The 13,502-nt window shown below is 32.1% G+C and overlaps 1 protein-coding gene across 3 annotated transcripts; it reads left to right on the forward strand.

The window, feature by feature from the left end:
• The first annotated feature begins 6,563 nt into the window (after positions 1-6,563).
• On the forward strand, positions 6,564-11,588 carry LOC105127568 (telomere repeat-binding protein 3-like). 3 transcript variants are annotated; one of them, XM_011028915.1, is made up of 10 exons: positions 6,564-6,846; positions 7,853-7,998; positions 8,091-8,916; positions 9,033-9,248; positions 9,350-9,418; positions 9,514-9,593; positions 9,894-10,135; positions 10,345-10,662; positions 10,749-10,812; positions 11,190-11,588. In XM_011028915.1, exons 2-10 carry the CDS (start codon positions 7,918-7,920, stop codon positions 11,403-11,405), a joined length of 2,112 nt encoding a protein of 703 aa, XP_011027217.1. In that variant the 5' UTR covers positions 6,564-6,846; positions 7,853-7,917; the 3' UTR covers positions 11,406-11,588. The 3 variants fall into 3 exon arrangements, with proteins under 3 accessions (XP_011027217.1, XP_011027219.1, XP_011027218.1); XM_011028917.1 differs by having other exon boundaries at positions 9,356-9,418; XM_011028916.1 differs by lacking the exon at positions 6,564-6,846 and having other exon boundaries at positions 7,939-8,002; positions 8,096-8,916.
• Positions 11,589-13,502: the final 1,914 nt, after the last annotated feature.

A 13,502-nucleotide genomic window follows, 5' to 3' on the forward strand; every position in this document is an offset into this window, starting at 1 on the left:
TGATAAAAAAATTCATTCATGATAGATCCATTTTATTAATAAAAAGGCCTCCAAAAAAGAAAAATCACATATACATGTGTGTGTATATCGTGACAACGTCACTTTAAAAAAAAAAAACTAGAGAAATGACCCTATACAATTACATTTCCTTTTTTGTGTATTTATGGCAACAATCGAATAACTAGATAGATCTTATGAACTATTATTTAATCTGCGAACAACCTTAATCTTCAATGGTTGTTGTTCTAGGAACTCTAATTCACCTTAATCTTCAATGATCATGGATTGTAATGATCTTGTAAGATTTATATCGATCTGGGCTACACATTTTATTTCACTTTTCTTTCCTTTTTATAAGAAACCAAGCCCACGCAGATTATTCAAATTGAATAAGGCCTGACCATAATACAGGTATTTGTGGAATGCACAAGCTATGGAATGCATAAACTACTATATTGACAGTGAAAAAAATATATTTATTTTTGTATTTTAAAAATAATTGAAAATTTTTTATTTTAATAATTTTAGATTATTTAATGTGTTGATATTAATAAATTTTATAAAATAAAAAAAATATTATTTTAATATATTTTAAAAAACAAATGTAGAGATAGTAAATACTAAATAGTCTTAAAATCACCAATGCAAATAACATGTTGCGTGTACAAATTTACCGACATACAATTGACACGTATCTCATTTTACGTGGATATTACGGATTGAGAGACATCGGATAGCTTACCGGTTAAAACTTAAATTTCTTTTTAAAGGTTATAAAAATGATAGATGAGTTTTGGAGAAGAGAAGGATTGTCGTATCTGTCTAGCTCGAAAGTCCCGGGCGTCTCGCCAGGAAAAAAGAACGAGGACTCGTTTTTCGAACCGGCACGACCCCGTTAACACCGAGCACACAATTTCCACACAAACCATTATCCAATCAGATAACCAAAAATCCAACCAACCCAGAGCCCCAGCCCCCAAGCTTTCTTCTTCCTTGATCCGAAAATTACTGGCACGTGTGAGAAACTTACCTTCTTGACCCTAGAAAACCGGCAGATACAAGTCCGTGTCAGACACAAACACTGATAAGGGGGACCCTATTTTGACGGGATAAATCGGTAAAGCCGCTTTGGTTCACTCGCTTCGATGTTCTCTAGGTTAAAGAATTATATTTATTTATTTATCTACTTATTTATTTAAGAGAATTATATTTTTTCTTAAACCTAATTTTGTATAGTCAAGACTTTTATAGGGCTTGATTTTATCTAGTTAATTGAATTTTTTCAAAGAATTCTGGGTTTAAAAAAAAAGATAATGGGTCATCAGAATAATCTGGATAGAATATAATTTGAAGAATCAAGAAAGTAATTTCAGGTAAGGAAACTCTAAAAGAATCGAATAATTTAAAATATTCTCTAAAATGACTTTTTTTATATATACGAATATACTTGCCCCTAGTAATATTCATGTTCAAACTATAGTTTTAAAATTTAATTCACGTAACTTTATCTTGATTGTATTGGTGAAAAGGATAAATTTTATTTATCTTGATGGTAAACATGACATTGTAACGAGTTGACTTTCATATATCTTGATTGGATGTTTTTTCCCGTCGAGAGTCAAGTAAACTATTTACATTTAAATTATTCTTATTTACAGTAAGAAATATTTTCCACGTAAACTCGCAAAAATTGAATCTTAAATGAGAGCGATGATTCTCCGCATCTTTTCTTTGCAACGGCGCATCTCTCAAACAATTGCATTTCCGCTTAGTTGAGGTGTACCATTATAAGTGGGTGGATCGACAAAATCACTATCCCCTTGACAAATTCACTCGATCAGCTGCTAGAGGTAGTTAGTAAAGTGTTTTTTTAATAAATTAATTTTTTAACTAAAAAAATTTAAAAATATTATTTTATGTTTTTATAATTTAATATGTTGATATCAAAAATAAAAATTTTAAAAATTAATGGTATTTTCAAATACTTTTAATTAAAAAACATTTCTCGTCTCATTACCAAACCAACATTGAACCATTTATAATAACACTCCCATTTATCCCTTAAACAATAACAATAATAGATAGTTCTGCTGTCCTGCGGATTGGACATTGAAGAAAAAATGGAAATGAAAGAGGCGTGTGGACTTACCCTTCCCCTATACTTTTCTCCCAGCTGACGCCGTCAGTGTTCACTGGCTCATCGTTTGTTGCCATTGCATTTGCTGAGATCGTGGTTGCCTACAAAGTATAAACCAATTGAAAACTACTGAAATAATTAAAATCACGCTAGTTAGATCTCCCGTTACAAGTAAATTATACTCAAAAAATTATAATATATCCAAAAAAAAATTCTAAAAGTTCTTTAAAATATATCCAAAAAATTCTCCTAAAATAAATTCAACAAGATCATTCACTGAATTCATGTTTCGTATCCCAATTCCAAAAAATAAATAAAAAAGATCTTTTATAAATTCTAACTACTAACATCTAGTTTATCAAATATCACCTACTATAATTTATCAATTTTTTATATTTTTTATATCAAATTATTAGATATCTCAACTATAAAAAATAATTTTAATTATTTAAATAAAAAATTAATTAATTATTCAACATATCAATCTATTTCCTAATCAATTTGAATTTTGGCACTTACCAATTTATTTAATATCAATGACTAATTCATTTGTTCTTGGTGTAAGTTAAACTATGTACTACACGAAATTGTGGAATCATTGTAGTCATACGGACCTTGATTTGGATATAGTTTTCAGGGAGTTGTGTGGATATATATAAGTCAATGAAAGTTAATGGTATTAAAAGATTTTTTTAAGTTTTCTTTTTTAAATAGCATAAAAAAATTAACAAATTAATATAATTTCAAGAATATTTTATAAAATAATATATAGCTTCACTATATCATATTTTTGAAGCGCAGCGTGATCAAACTTCAATTCTTTATCTTAATTAATTGATTGATTCTTATTATTAAGCCAACTACTCTATATAAAAATAATAATTTTATAAATTTTTTTAAAATGTATTTTATGAATCAAAATATAAATTTTTATTCAACTTGTTGACTAAAAAATGGATTCCAATAAAAATCTTTAAAAATTATTATTTACACGATAATAAATGATTTTGAACAGTCAAATGTGAGTCTATCATAACTAAATAAGAATATACTCTGAATAAATTACGTGTATAGCTGGACACATTTATTTATGGACCAATTAGATTAATTTAGGTCCAAAAGGAGGTCTGGTTATACCAGATTAAAATAATAATTAAAAAATATCATAACTTTTAACTCAACTATTAAATCACATTTAAAATTTTATAGAAGATTTTAGAGACTGTTTTCTATATAGCAACTAGCAGCATTGCTACGTGAATAGTAGAATATTTAGATATAAAAAAAATCATTAAACCCTTCTTGTTTTGGCAATTTTAATAGTTTCATTATTATTTTTCAGAACTAATCAATTGGTTTCATTAACCATTATAAATTAGTTTATTATTCAAGATAAAGATAAAAAAGTTAAGTTTGACCATGTTATGCGGCCAATTATTTGAGAAAAAAAAGTTAAGTTTGATCATGTTATGCTTTTAAAATGTGACATGGTTAAACTATATTGTTTTATTAAATAATTTTAAATTTATATAAATTTATTATTTTTTAATTTATCACGTGAATTGTTCAATTTATCCTGTTTTCTCTCTCCTTTTCCCCTAATGACGTTAAGTATTTCACAGTATTAACTGGAAATAGCTATTCTGTTCTCATTAGCTTACATGTTAAGACTAAAATTCTTATTTAATTGCTTCCTTTATCACATCTCGATCGATTCATTACCACAAAAACTGTAAGATTCTTCAAGATACCAATCTTGAATCACAACAAAGGAGACCGGACTTATTTTTTAATCAAGCTTGTATAAAAATGTGGTCGTTGTTTTTGACAATTCAACAAGGAGGAAAAATGTCGTGTGTGTGCATGTAGTATTTTTTAGAAATCAATGGACGTAGGTATGGTTAATCGGTGTTGGCTAGCTTAATTAGCGATGTTATTTGTTGTCATCAGAAATCCATCCTTGGCAAGGTTGTTTGTTCTCGAATCCATCATTATCGGATCCTCCACCATCGTCTAGTAATTTTTCGAGGTTGGATTTACTGGTTAAACAATAGTTATCTCTCCAACTTCCATGCTTTTGCAACTGTTATCCGTAAAACAAGATTTTATGGATAAATTTTTATATATGATTTTAAAAATACTGGATCAAAAAAAAAATAAAAAATTCAAGAATAAGTTTTTTTGTACATTAAGCATATTAAATTTAATAAATTATTAGATTTAAAAACATCGCAGCATAAAACGTGTTAGCCTGATACATTATTAAACCCTAGCACAACTAGATATGACATATACTATCAAATCTAATAACTTGACCTAGTAACTTGACTTTGTAATCTGCCATACCAACTCTAATAACTTGACTTTGTAATCTGCCATACCAACGGGATGGACTTGGCATGCATATCATGCAGGTGTCGAGCCCTGAACTTTTTGCAATAGCATCCTAGATGTGATCAAACTTTTTATGTTTATCTAGGCCTAACACGATGTCAAATTAATTATATCTATTGATTCAAATACAATGCTTGAATTTAATGCAACACCTCTGTGTAATTTACAAAAATCTTACAAAAATTATTTTTTATCAAGTAAACTTAATTAAAAAGTCTATACTTCAACGTTATTATTAAGTATATTGAAATATCTCTTAACTCACAATATAAAATTAATTTATAAAGGTAGAATAACTTTTTAACCCTTCAACTTGAACATTATAACAAGATTCGGGAGTTATAAATATTTTTTAAACAACACAAGTAAAGAATTTATAATCTATTTATTCTCAATATTTTTAGTATATATATTTTAAGAGTCTATCTTCAAAATATCATTATATTTTTTTAAATATTCAATAGTCCTAATATTTATATTATCTTCAAAATATCATTATATATTTTTTTAAAATATATTTATTTAAATATTCAATAGTCCTAATATTTATAAAAAATATCATTTTGTATCTACTAATAATTAATCATCTTGGTTTATCAAGATCCAAGTATAAGCCCGTGAAAACTTTAACTATAAATAATATATTATATTATTAAAATAAAAAAATTAATTATTAATCTAATAGGTAAATCTTGCTTTTAAGTAACATGATTTTCTTGAGAAATTATCAATATATTAGCCGGTGAAACCGGGGTTGCTAAAATACCAATATTAATAAAATGATGATACTTGGCTATGGTGTTAATTTTAAATCTCATGAATTATTTTCATTGTTTTATTCAAATTCAATCAATATCATCATTTTACTAACTTGAGCATTACACACTCGCGAGTAAACTTTTTTACAACAAATTTAACAAAGACAACAGTCTCAGTTAATACAGACCGTCCACAGTGATGATGCATGCACGATTGTTTTCAGACAAGGAGGAAATCCATCGCGAAGGGCCAAAAAAAGAGAGGAAAGGAGGCAAGAAAATCCTCGGACAGGGAAATGATGCGATCATTCGGTAGTAATGGGTCTCTTTCGGTTGGATTTTTATAATGCCACGGGGCGGCAGGAGAACCATTAGCTTTCCACTTCCTGTGCGCAAGCCCGTGAGCATGGAAATGATTAAACAGAGAGCTCCCTCATTTGTATGCCTCATTTTTACTACAAGGAATAAATGACAATATCCGATTTTTTTTAATAGCCACATGAAAAGGAAGCCATAGCCTAACCTTCTCTGCAGTGTTAATTGTACAAATCGCGTTTCTAAATGAAATTTAAGTTTCAAATAATTTAATAATAATTTAATTATCTTTATTATTAATATAACGATTCTCGCACGCTCATGAATTGAATGTCCCCCGTACAGTCAATCATCACGGATAATTAATGGAATGCCTTTACGAGCATATTGAAACCCTAAGTCTTGATTAAGCAAGGATTAGAGATGACAAATTTAACGGCAGTAAATTTTTAAGCATTGCATACTATTTATTTTTATATTTTAAAAATAATAAAAATTTAATTTAATTTTTTATTTGTTTTAAATTAATAATATTTTAAAATTTTAAAATTATTTTAATGTATTGATATTAAAATATATTTTTAAATAATTGTTTTTAAAAATAATTATAATTGTATTTCCAAACACCCTCCTGCTAATAAATATACATGAACCACAAATTAAAGCACGTGGGCCTAAAATACAGTAGGCCCACATTATAAGTGTACCACCAAAGTGAAAAAGAGTGCCCACATCAAACTCTGATAACTACCCACATGGCGAACCTCTTTCTTTTCCTTATCCCCAAAAAAATTAAAACCCACGACATAATTTAGAGCATCGCCACGTGTGGCAAAACCCCGCTGGAAAAATTCACGGAGAGAGAAGAGTTTGTGTTGATGACCTCCTATTGCCCGTAAGTTTACTTGTTGGTCCGGTTTTGTGGTAAAAAAATTATAAAACGATATAAGGGGGAGGTTTAAGCTACTGTTTTTTGGTGGTTTATTGCCTTGCCATTTCTTAGAGAGAGAGGGGGGGAGAGAGAAAAAAAGAAAACCAGAGAGGAAGAATCTAGAGAAAGAGAGAGATTTGAATTCAATTGAATAGTTTTTCGGGTCACATTGTTTTCTGGGTTTCTTGAATTCTCCGATCTCGGGATTTGTGAAATTCTACAGCGAGTTTTCGTTTTTTCATTTTTTATTCAATCTGTACATAACTGTAGAGGTTTCTAACACGAAGATCGATCGTTGTTTATAATACAAGGTGAGTGAAGAATTGGATTTCCTCTGAATTCTCTGTTTTCTTCTGAATTGTGTTTGACAAAGTTGAATCTGATCACACGGTGAAAATTTAAGGGGTTTGGGTTTTAGTGAGATTTTTTTTTTCGAGATCGGGGTATAATCGTGGAAGTTAGTTTTGGTTAGATAAGGTGGAAATGGGTTTTTCTGGGGATTCAGATTCTGCAGAATTCAAGATCACGGCAGTGGTGTTTGTGGCATAAGGAATTTAGATACAGTTCTATTTTCAGTGTTTTTACAAATAAAATCTACTACGATTTATAATTAGATTTTGAAGGGTTTTAATTTTGCAAATTGATGGAGGATTTGGGATTTATGGATAATTGTTTTTAGGGGAGGGTTTTATGGAAATTGAATTCCAGCTCTGGATTTGGAATTAGGACGACGGATTCTTATTCCTAAGACCTAATTTCATGTAGATGATTGCTGCCTATTTTTTAATTTTATACTACTGTGATTGATCTCTACATGGTTTTTTGGGATCTTAGCGTTAGTATGATAATTCCAGCGGAGAAGAATCTTTTTTTTTTTTCATTTTTTAATTTAGATCACTGTTGATCCCTGCAAAAAAAAAAAAAAACGAAGATCATTTCGATGTTAAGTATAGACCCATGTCTGCAATATGCATTTCTTCTTCTTCTTGAATATATATTTTTTATTCTCTGCGTGTTATGAAACATCGGTAATATGGATCTCTGTTTTTGGTGGTCACTGGTGGTTTAGCTATAACAGTTATTGATTTAATCATTTTGAAGGGGTGAATTTGTTAGTATGTGTTTCTGTGAGTAACCAGAACTAAATGTGCAATGCAATTTTTTTTTTGGTTAAATTTTGATGTCAGAATCTTATAGTTACAAAATTTTGTTCAGGAACAAGATTGTGTTTTTCTTTTCTTATATTTTTTTTTACTCTTGCAATAAGGATTTTCTCATTTAGTTATCTCCTTTTATTTTTCCTGGATTTTCTGACAGATAAGCGGATCTGAGCAGTGATGCTTTTTGTTTGATGAACCCTGATTACCATGCATGCTTAAGATATGGTGGTGAAGAAGAGACAGTATTATGGTTTCAATGGCTTTCATATGCCCCCAGTTCCCAGGGCTCCGAGATCAGCTAGAGTATGTATTTATTGCAGTTTAAGGTTTGCCCAGCCTTTGCCATTCATGACAACCACTCTTTTAACCATTTGTGTCTTGGTTATTGGTTCCAGGGGAGGGGGTTGAATAAGACGAAAGTTGAGGATAGTCAAATATGTGCATTTGAATTGCTTGCTTCCCTAGCAGGCAAGCTATTGCAGGAGAGTGAAAGTTCAGCTTCCAGTAATGCATCTGAAGCAAATGATCAACCTGTAATTGGTGGTGGTGGTGGCGTGAAATTTGAGCAAGATGATGATAGACCATTGAGAGCAGAATGCCTTGATCATGGAAGTTGTGGAGAAAGTGCTTTTTTTACTCGGTTTTCCTCGCCAAACAATGATCAAAAGTGCCTTCTAAATGAATTTCCACATGCTGAGAGCAATTTATTTCTGGAGCGCTCTTCAATGATCATGAATTCCAATTCCTCAAAGAATGGTGGTGCTGATTTGAAGTCTGTGATTTGCAAAAGTATCCCTGGTAAAGTCGAGGGCTCTTCTGATTCTAGGGTGTCTTGTGATGGTTATGTGGACAATGGATTAAGTAGACAGAAAAGGTGTGACAGGCTTGATACTAGAGGTTTGATTGGTGATCCTTGCAGTTCAAATGATCCCATGGAAAAGTGCATGAAATTTCCTGTATTGATCAATTCAGTCAACAATGTTGAATTGCCATCATGCAGGGACCCTGTTACTAGCGCTTCTATTCCAAGGCACAGGAATGGTATTAAATTAGGTATTAGAGATGATGCTGAAAACTTTACTAGGTGTAATAAACCTTTAACAAAGTCAAAGGCTTTTAGGCCTCCACAACGAATTGGAGACCGAAGAATAAGGAAATTGCTGACTTCCAAACACTGGAAAGTAGGTCCAAAATTGAAGGATTGTGAATTTTCCAAACCTGGTAAGCAGCAATGTGGTAGCTTGTCTATATCATGCTCTGTATCTCTCTTTTATTATTGTATATTTGCATATCTGGATGGAGATAAATGTATTCTGATATTGAAGTTTGTCATTCAGCATTTTTAGAAGGGGGGGTGAAGTCTCACTATCTCAAGAGGAAATTATGTTACAGTCGTGAAAGGAATCAACGTAACACCTTTTATAAGAGGAGGAAGTTTACTGATCATAGTGTAGTTGTGACTTCTGATGGAGGGTTCAGCAGTGAAAGTGTTTGCAATTCACCTGATAAGAATATGACTGGAGACAAGAATGGTGCTTCCATAATGTTTCACGGTTGGTCATTTTCTCCCTTGTTACTAATATTAACTCTGTTTTTTCTCGACTTTCCTGGTTTCTGCTGCCCTGGAGTTTTCCTAAATAGTTGTAGTTATTAGATGCAGCTAATGGGGTATCATCTTCTGTTATAGGTCATCAAGCATCCTTCCACTCCAAGGATTCTCAAGGTATTAGAGTTAGTTTGGAATTGATGTACAATGACTTAATATTCTATTTTCCTGGTATCCAGAGGTTCTTATGCGTGTTTCATTCTTTTGCACAGTGAAGTTCAGTATTAAGTCCTTTAGAGTTCCAGAGCTTTTAATCGAGGTACCAGAAACTGCAACTGTTGGTTCACTGAAGGTATAATAGATTTGCAGTCTTCCATTTTGTCTGCAAGTGTTCACTTATCATATGTATATGTTACGTGCATCTAGAATGTTTTCAGAATTGCCACTCCATTTTGGTTTTTATTTTCTTTTGCCATACATTATGATTATTGCCTTAGATGATGTCTTGATGAATATCATTTGTATGTATACATGCTGTAATTATGTTATTTATTGGCATTGGAAATTTTAATCAAGTTTTCTGGGCTAAAGTATTGCTAATGTCTTGCTGAGTTCCTGATGTTGTATTTTGTTCCTATGTGACTCTCTATAGCGGACTGTAGTGGAGGCTGTAAGTGCTATACTTGGAGGTGGTTTACGAGTTGGGGTGCTTCTTCATGGAAAGAAGGTTAGGGATGACAATAGAACCCTATTGCAGACTGGCATCACTTCTAATGAGAATCTTGATGCTCTGGGTTTCTCATTGGAGCCTAATCCTCTGCAAGTTTCCCCACCCTCGTGCACTGAAGATCCTCCAGCACTATTACCATGTGACACATCCCAACTTATATTGAGGTAATTGTAATGTGTTTTTTGTATTGAATTTGTGTTGACGGGCAATTAATGATGAGCTACCATTCCCAGGTATTGGCATTTGTATAGTGCTTCCTTGTCTTATTTTATTTTGGTGCTGCTATTTACTTTGAGTTGAGCAAATAGTCAACCAATCTATCATTATATTAGGCTTGCTACACTACTTGATTTGTTTTGTACTTTATTTCCAGGTCGCCAACCTCTCCTATTGTCGATTCTGGAATTTCTGACGCCTTACCTGATCTTCCCCCACTGACTAATTTGGACACCAATATTGAAAGTAATCGTGAATCAGCTTCCTCCCATGCTGACATAGTAACTGACAATACACTGTCAGATTCCAGAGCTCTGGTTGCAGTTCCACCGGTGAATACTGAGGAACTTGCTATGGTTCCTTTAAACCAGAAATCTAAGCGATCTGAACTTGTACAGCGTAGAACCAGGAGACCATTCTCTGTGTCAGAAGTAGAAGCACTAGTGCATGCAGTTGAGGAACTAGGAACTGGAAGGTATGGTGCTAATATCTATTAGCTGGACCTCTGATCAAGGTGTGTTGTGCATACATTTTGAAGTTTAACAATATTCTCATTTGCAGGTGGCGTGATGTTAATTTGCGTTCTTTTGAAGATGCAGACCATCGGACCTATGTGGATTTGAAGGTAAGGATTTTGTTTAGTTTTCCATGTGAAATTGATACTATCATTTCATAGGATTGGATGTAATATTTCCTTCATTGAACGGTGTCAATGGGGTTTTGGGTTGAGAATTGAGAAGGTGATGTGATTGGATTTCAATTAGGGAGGCAGGTTGTACAGCCATGCGAACTTTCCTTCTCGGAACTTTGTAAATAGGTTGTGGTCTTTGAGGCTGTCTAATCCCTCCCCTACCTAGTTATTGTAGGTAGAAGTGTAGAACACGCTCCCCTAAGTACTAAAAAAAATGCCTCTGAGGTGTTGCATCCACGAAGGTTTTTGATTATCAGCATCGTAACTTTTTGTTGGTAGCTTATAGTGTTGGCCCTGTTGGGTTTGTGCAGGATAAATGGAAGACATTGGTTCACACAGCTCGGATTGCCCCTCAGCAAAGAAGGGGCGAGCCTGTGCCCCAGGAGCTCTTGGACAGGGTGTTGGCTGCACATGCTTACTGGTCCCAACATCAAGCTAAGCAACATAGCAAGAATCAGACTGCTATACTGAAGATTACTGACGCTCACGCTGTTAGAAATGGAGTTGAAGATATCCAGTCAATATGATATACAAAGAAAGAAATATGTTAACACGAACAGGAGATGTACAAATTATTCAAAATCATGTAGTATTTTCATACTCAGTTGATTAATTGCCACCTTTCCAAACTCTGAGAGGTCGGCATTTGTAAATGATTTGATGGAATAAAGGTACTCTAACAGAATCTACAGTGTTTTGTCTTGCATTCATTGATTTATTTTCTGTAATACTTCTCTTTTCAAATTTGGAAGAACATAAAAATTCAAAGAAATTATTTCTTGTCTTTTGTTGCTTTGTTGTGATGGCTGTTGTGTAGCTTCTGGTGAATTTTCTTGATATTGTTTTCTCCTCTCGCTCTCTCTCTCCCTTTTTATTCTTCGAATACACCTTTTCAGCAAATCGATGTTTTTTCAGCTTCGAAGATAAGCTTAAGTTGATCCAGAGAGCGAAGCATCTACTTTTGTGTCCCAGCACGCCACCTCCATGTGACAGTGAACAGCTTTTATACACCAAGAATTAATCAAAGGCTTTGCCTCCGAAGAGATGGCCTAACTCCAACTGACAGGTTTCGTGCAGTCAAAGTCTCTAATATTTAAAGGGCAGCCAACGGCTAGTATGGAAATGGATTACATAATGATAACAACTGCTTCAAAGGCACGTGTACGTCACATGTTGCGTCTTGATAGTCCATTCTGGCTGTTTGTACTTTTCTTCCCTTCTTTTTTTTTTATTATTTGCCACCTTTTTTATATTTTTATGTTTCCCATTAGATAAATTAATTTATTGTACGAGCATGTCCAATTTTAATGATATGAAGGCTAGGAATCTGGATCTGGATCAAGTGAATAATATCGGTGGCCTCTGTGAGAGAGAGAGATGAATATAAACATCTTAGTTATTTATAAAGATATTTATGAATATATGCATATTATTGGACTCAGTCCAAAAATTAATACTGTTGTATAGTTTTTTTTTTTTTTTTTTTATCATTCATCGCATTATAATCTTGACAAGGGCTAAAAGATTCTTCTAGAATAATGAAATTTCTCTCTCTTCCAAATAAAAGGTTCGTAGACTTTCGTTTTATATTTCATACGGAAAAGTAAAATCATATCCACCTAATTATTTATTTATTTATTTTCATCATTGGGCCAGAAGGCCACTGGTTGCAAAGCTTTTCTACAATGCCAGGCCATTTTATCTAAACAAGCCCATTGTAATTTGTAAATAATTTATAGGGCTATGGTTCAATTATATTTTTAAATTTTTTAAATTTTAAATTATTTTTTTTAGTATTTTTAATAATTTTGACATGTTAAGCTACAAATATATTTTCAAAAATAAAAAATTTATTTTGAAATGTTAAGTTACAAATATATTTTCAAAAATAAAAAATTTATTATTTTAATTTATTTTTACATTTTTTTTCTTCCAAACAGACACTATACACTAAACCTCTAGAGCACCACTAATCAAGCTCTCCCTATTTTGGATTCGATAGGAATTGGGAGCCCTAAGCATGAATCGAATCGAACTTGCATAGCCCAATATATCTTTTTTTTTTTTTTTTTTTTTTTGAAAATGAAAATAGCTAGCAGCATTCTTCGAGTTTTCTGGTTTATCTTAGAGATAAAGACATTGAAGACAGGGCACGTGACTGTCTCACCTTGAAAAAAGACCTACCCAGCTAACCCTGCCATACATTTTTGTCCCGTCAATTTTTCTCTGCCGGTCTCTTTTTTTCCCCGCTACCACCATCTTTTTCTAATTTACTTAAATCGTTTCTCTATAATTATCTGCATGTAAAGGTCAAATTAACCCAGCATGTAAAATTATCAAATGAGTTACAAATCAAATAATCTTATCAATTAGTTCTTATATGTTCTAGAGATTTCTTAGTTAGATACTTCTTTCAATTTTCTATAATTCTTATGTCAATTTCTCTCCTATAAAACGCCATTTTATTATATAAAATGGGCATAATAGTTTGAAAATATCAATAAAACTTGACAAAATGACCAAATAATTTTTTTTGAAATAAATGGGATCTAATTAACAGAATATATTATATTGAGTGTCAATTAAAAATAAATTTATTATAACTAAGCTGGAGACTAGTTTAG

This window comes from Populus euphratica, unplaced genomic scaffold (assembly GCF_000495115.2).
Source record: "Populus euphratica unplaced genomic scaffold, PopEup_1.0 scaffold13.1, whole genome shotgun sequence".
In the NCBI taxonomy this organism is placed as follows: domain Eukaryota; kingdom Viridiplantae; phylum Streptophyta; class Magnoliopsida; order Malpighiales; family Salicaceae; genus Populus; species Populus euphratica.

What these genes read in the sequence shown, in the direction of transcription:
- LOC105127568 (XM_011028915.1), top strand. Translation starts at nt 7,918, where the DNA reads ATGGTGGTGAAGAAGAGACAGTATTATGGTTTCAATGGCTTTCATATG. An exon ending in GGGCTCCGAGATCAGCTAGA is followed by an intron (nt 7,999 to 8,090) that starts GTATGTATTTAT and finishes TATTGGTTCCAG; the next exon opens with GGGAGGGGGTTGAATAAGAC. An exon ending in CCACTCCAAGGATTCTCAAG is followed by an intron (nt 9,419 to 9,513) that starts GTATTAGAGTTA and finishes TCTTTTGCACAG; the next exon opens with TGAAGTTCAGTATTAAGTCC.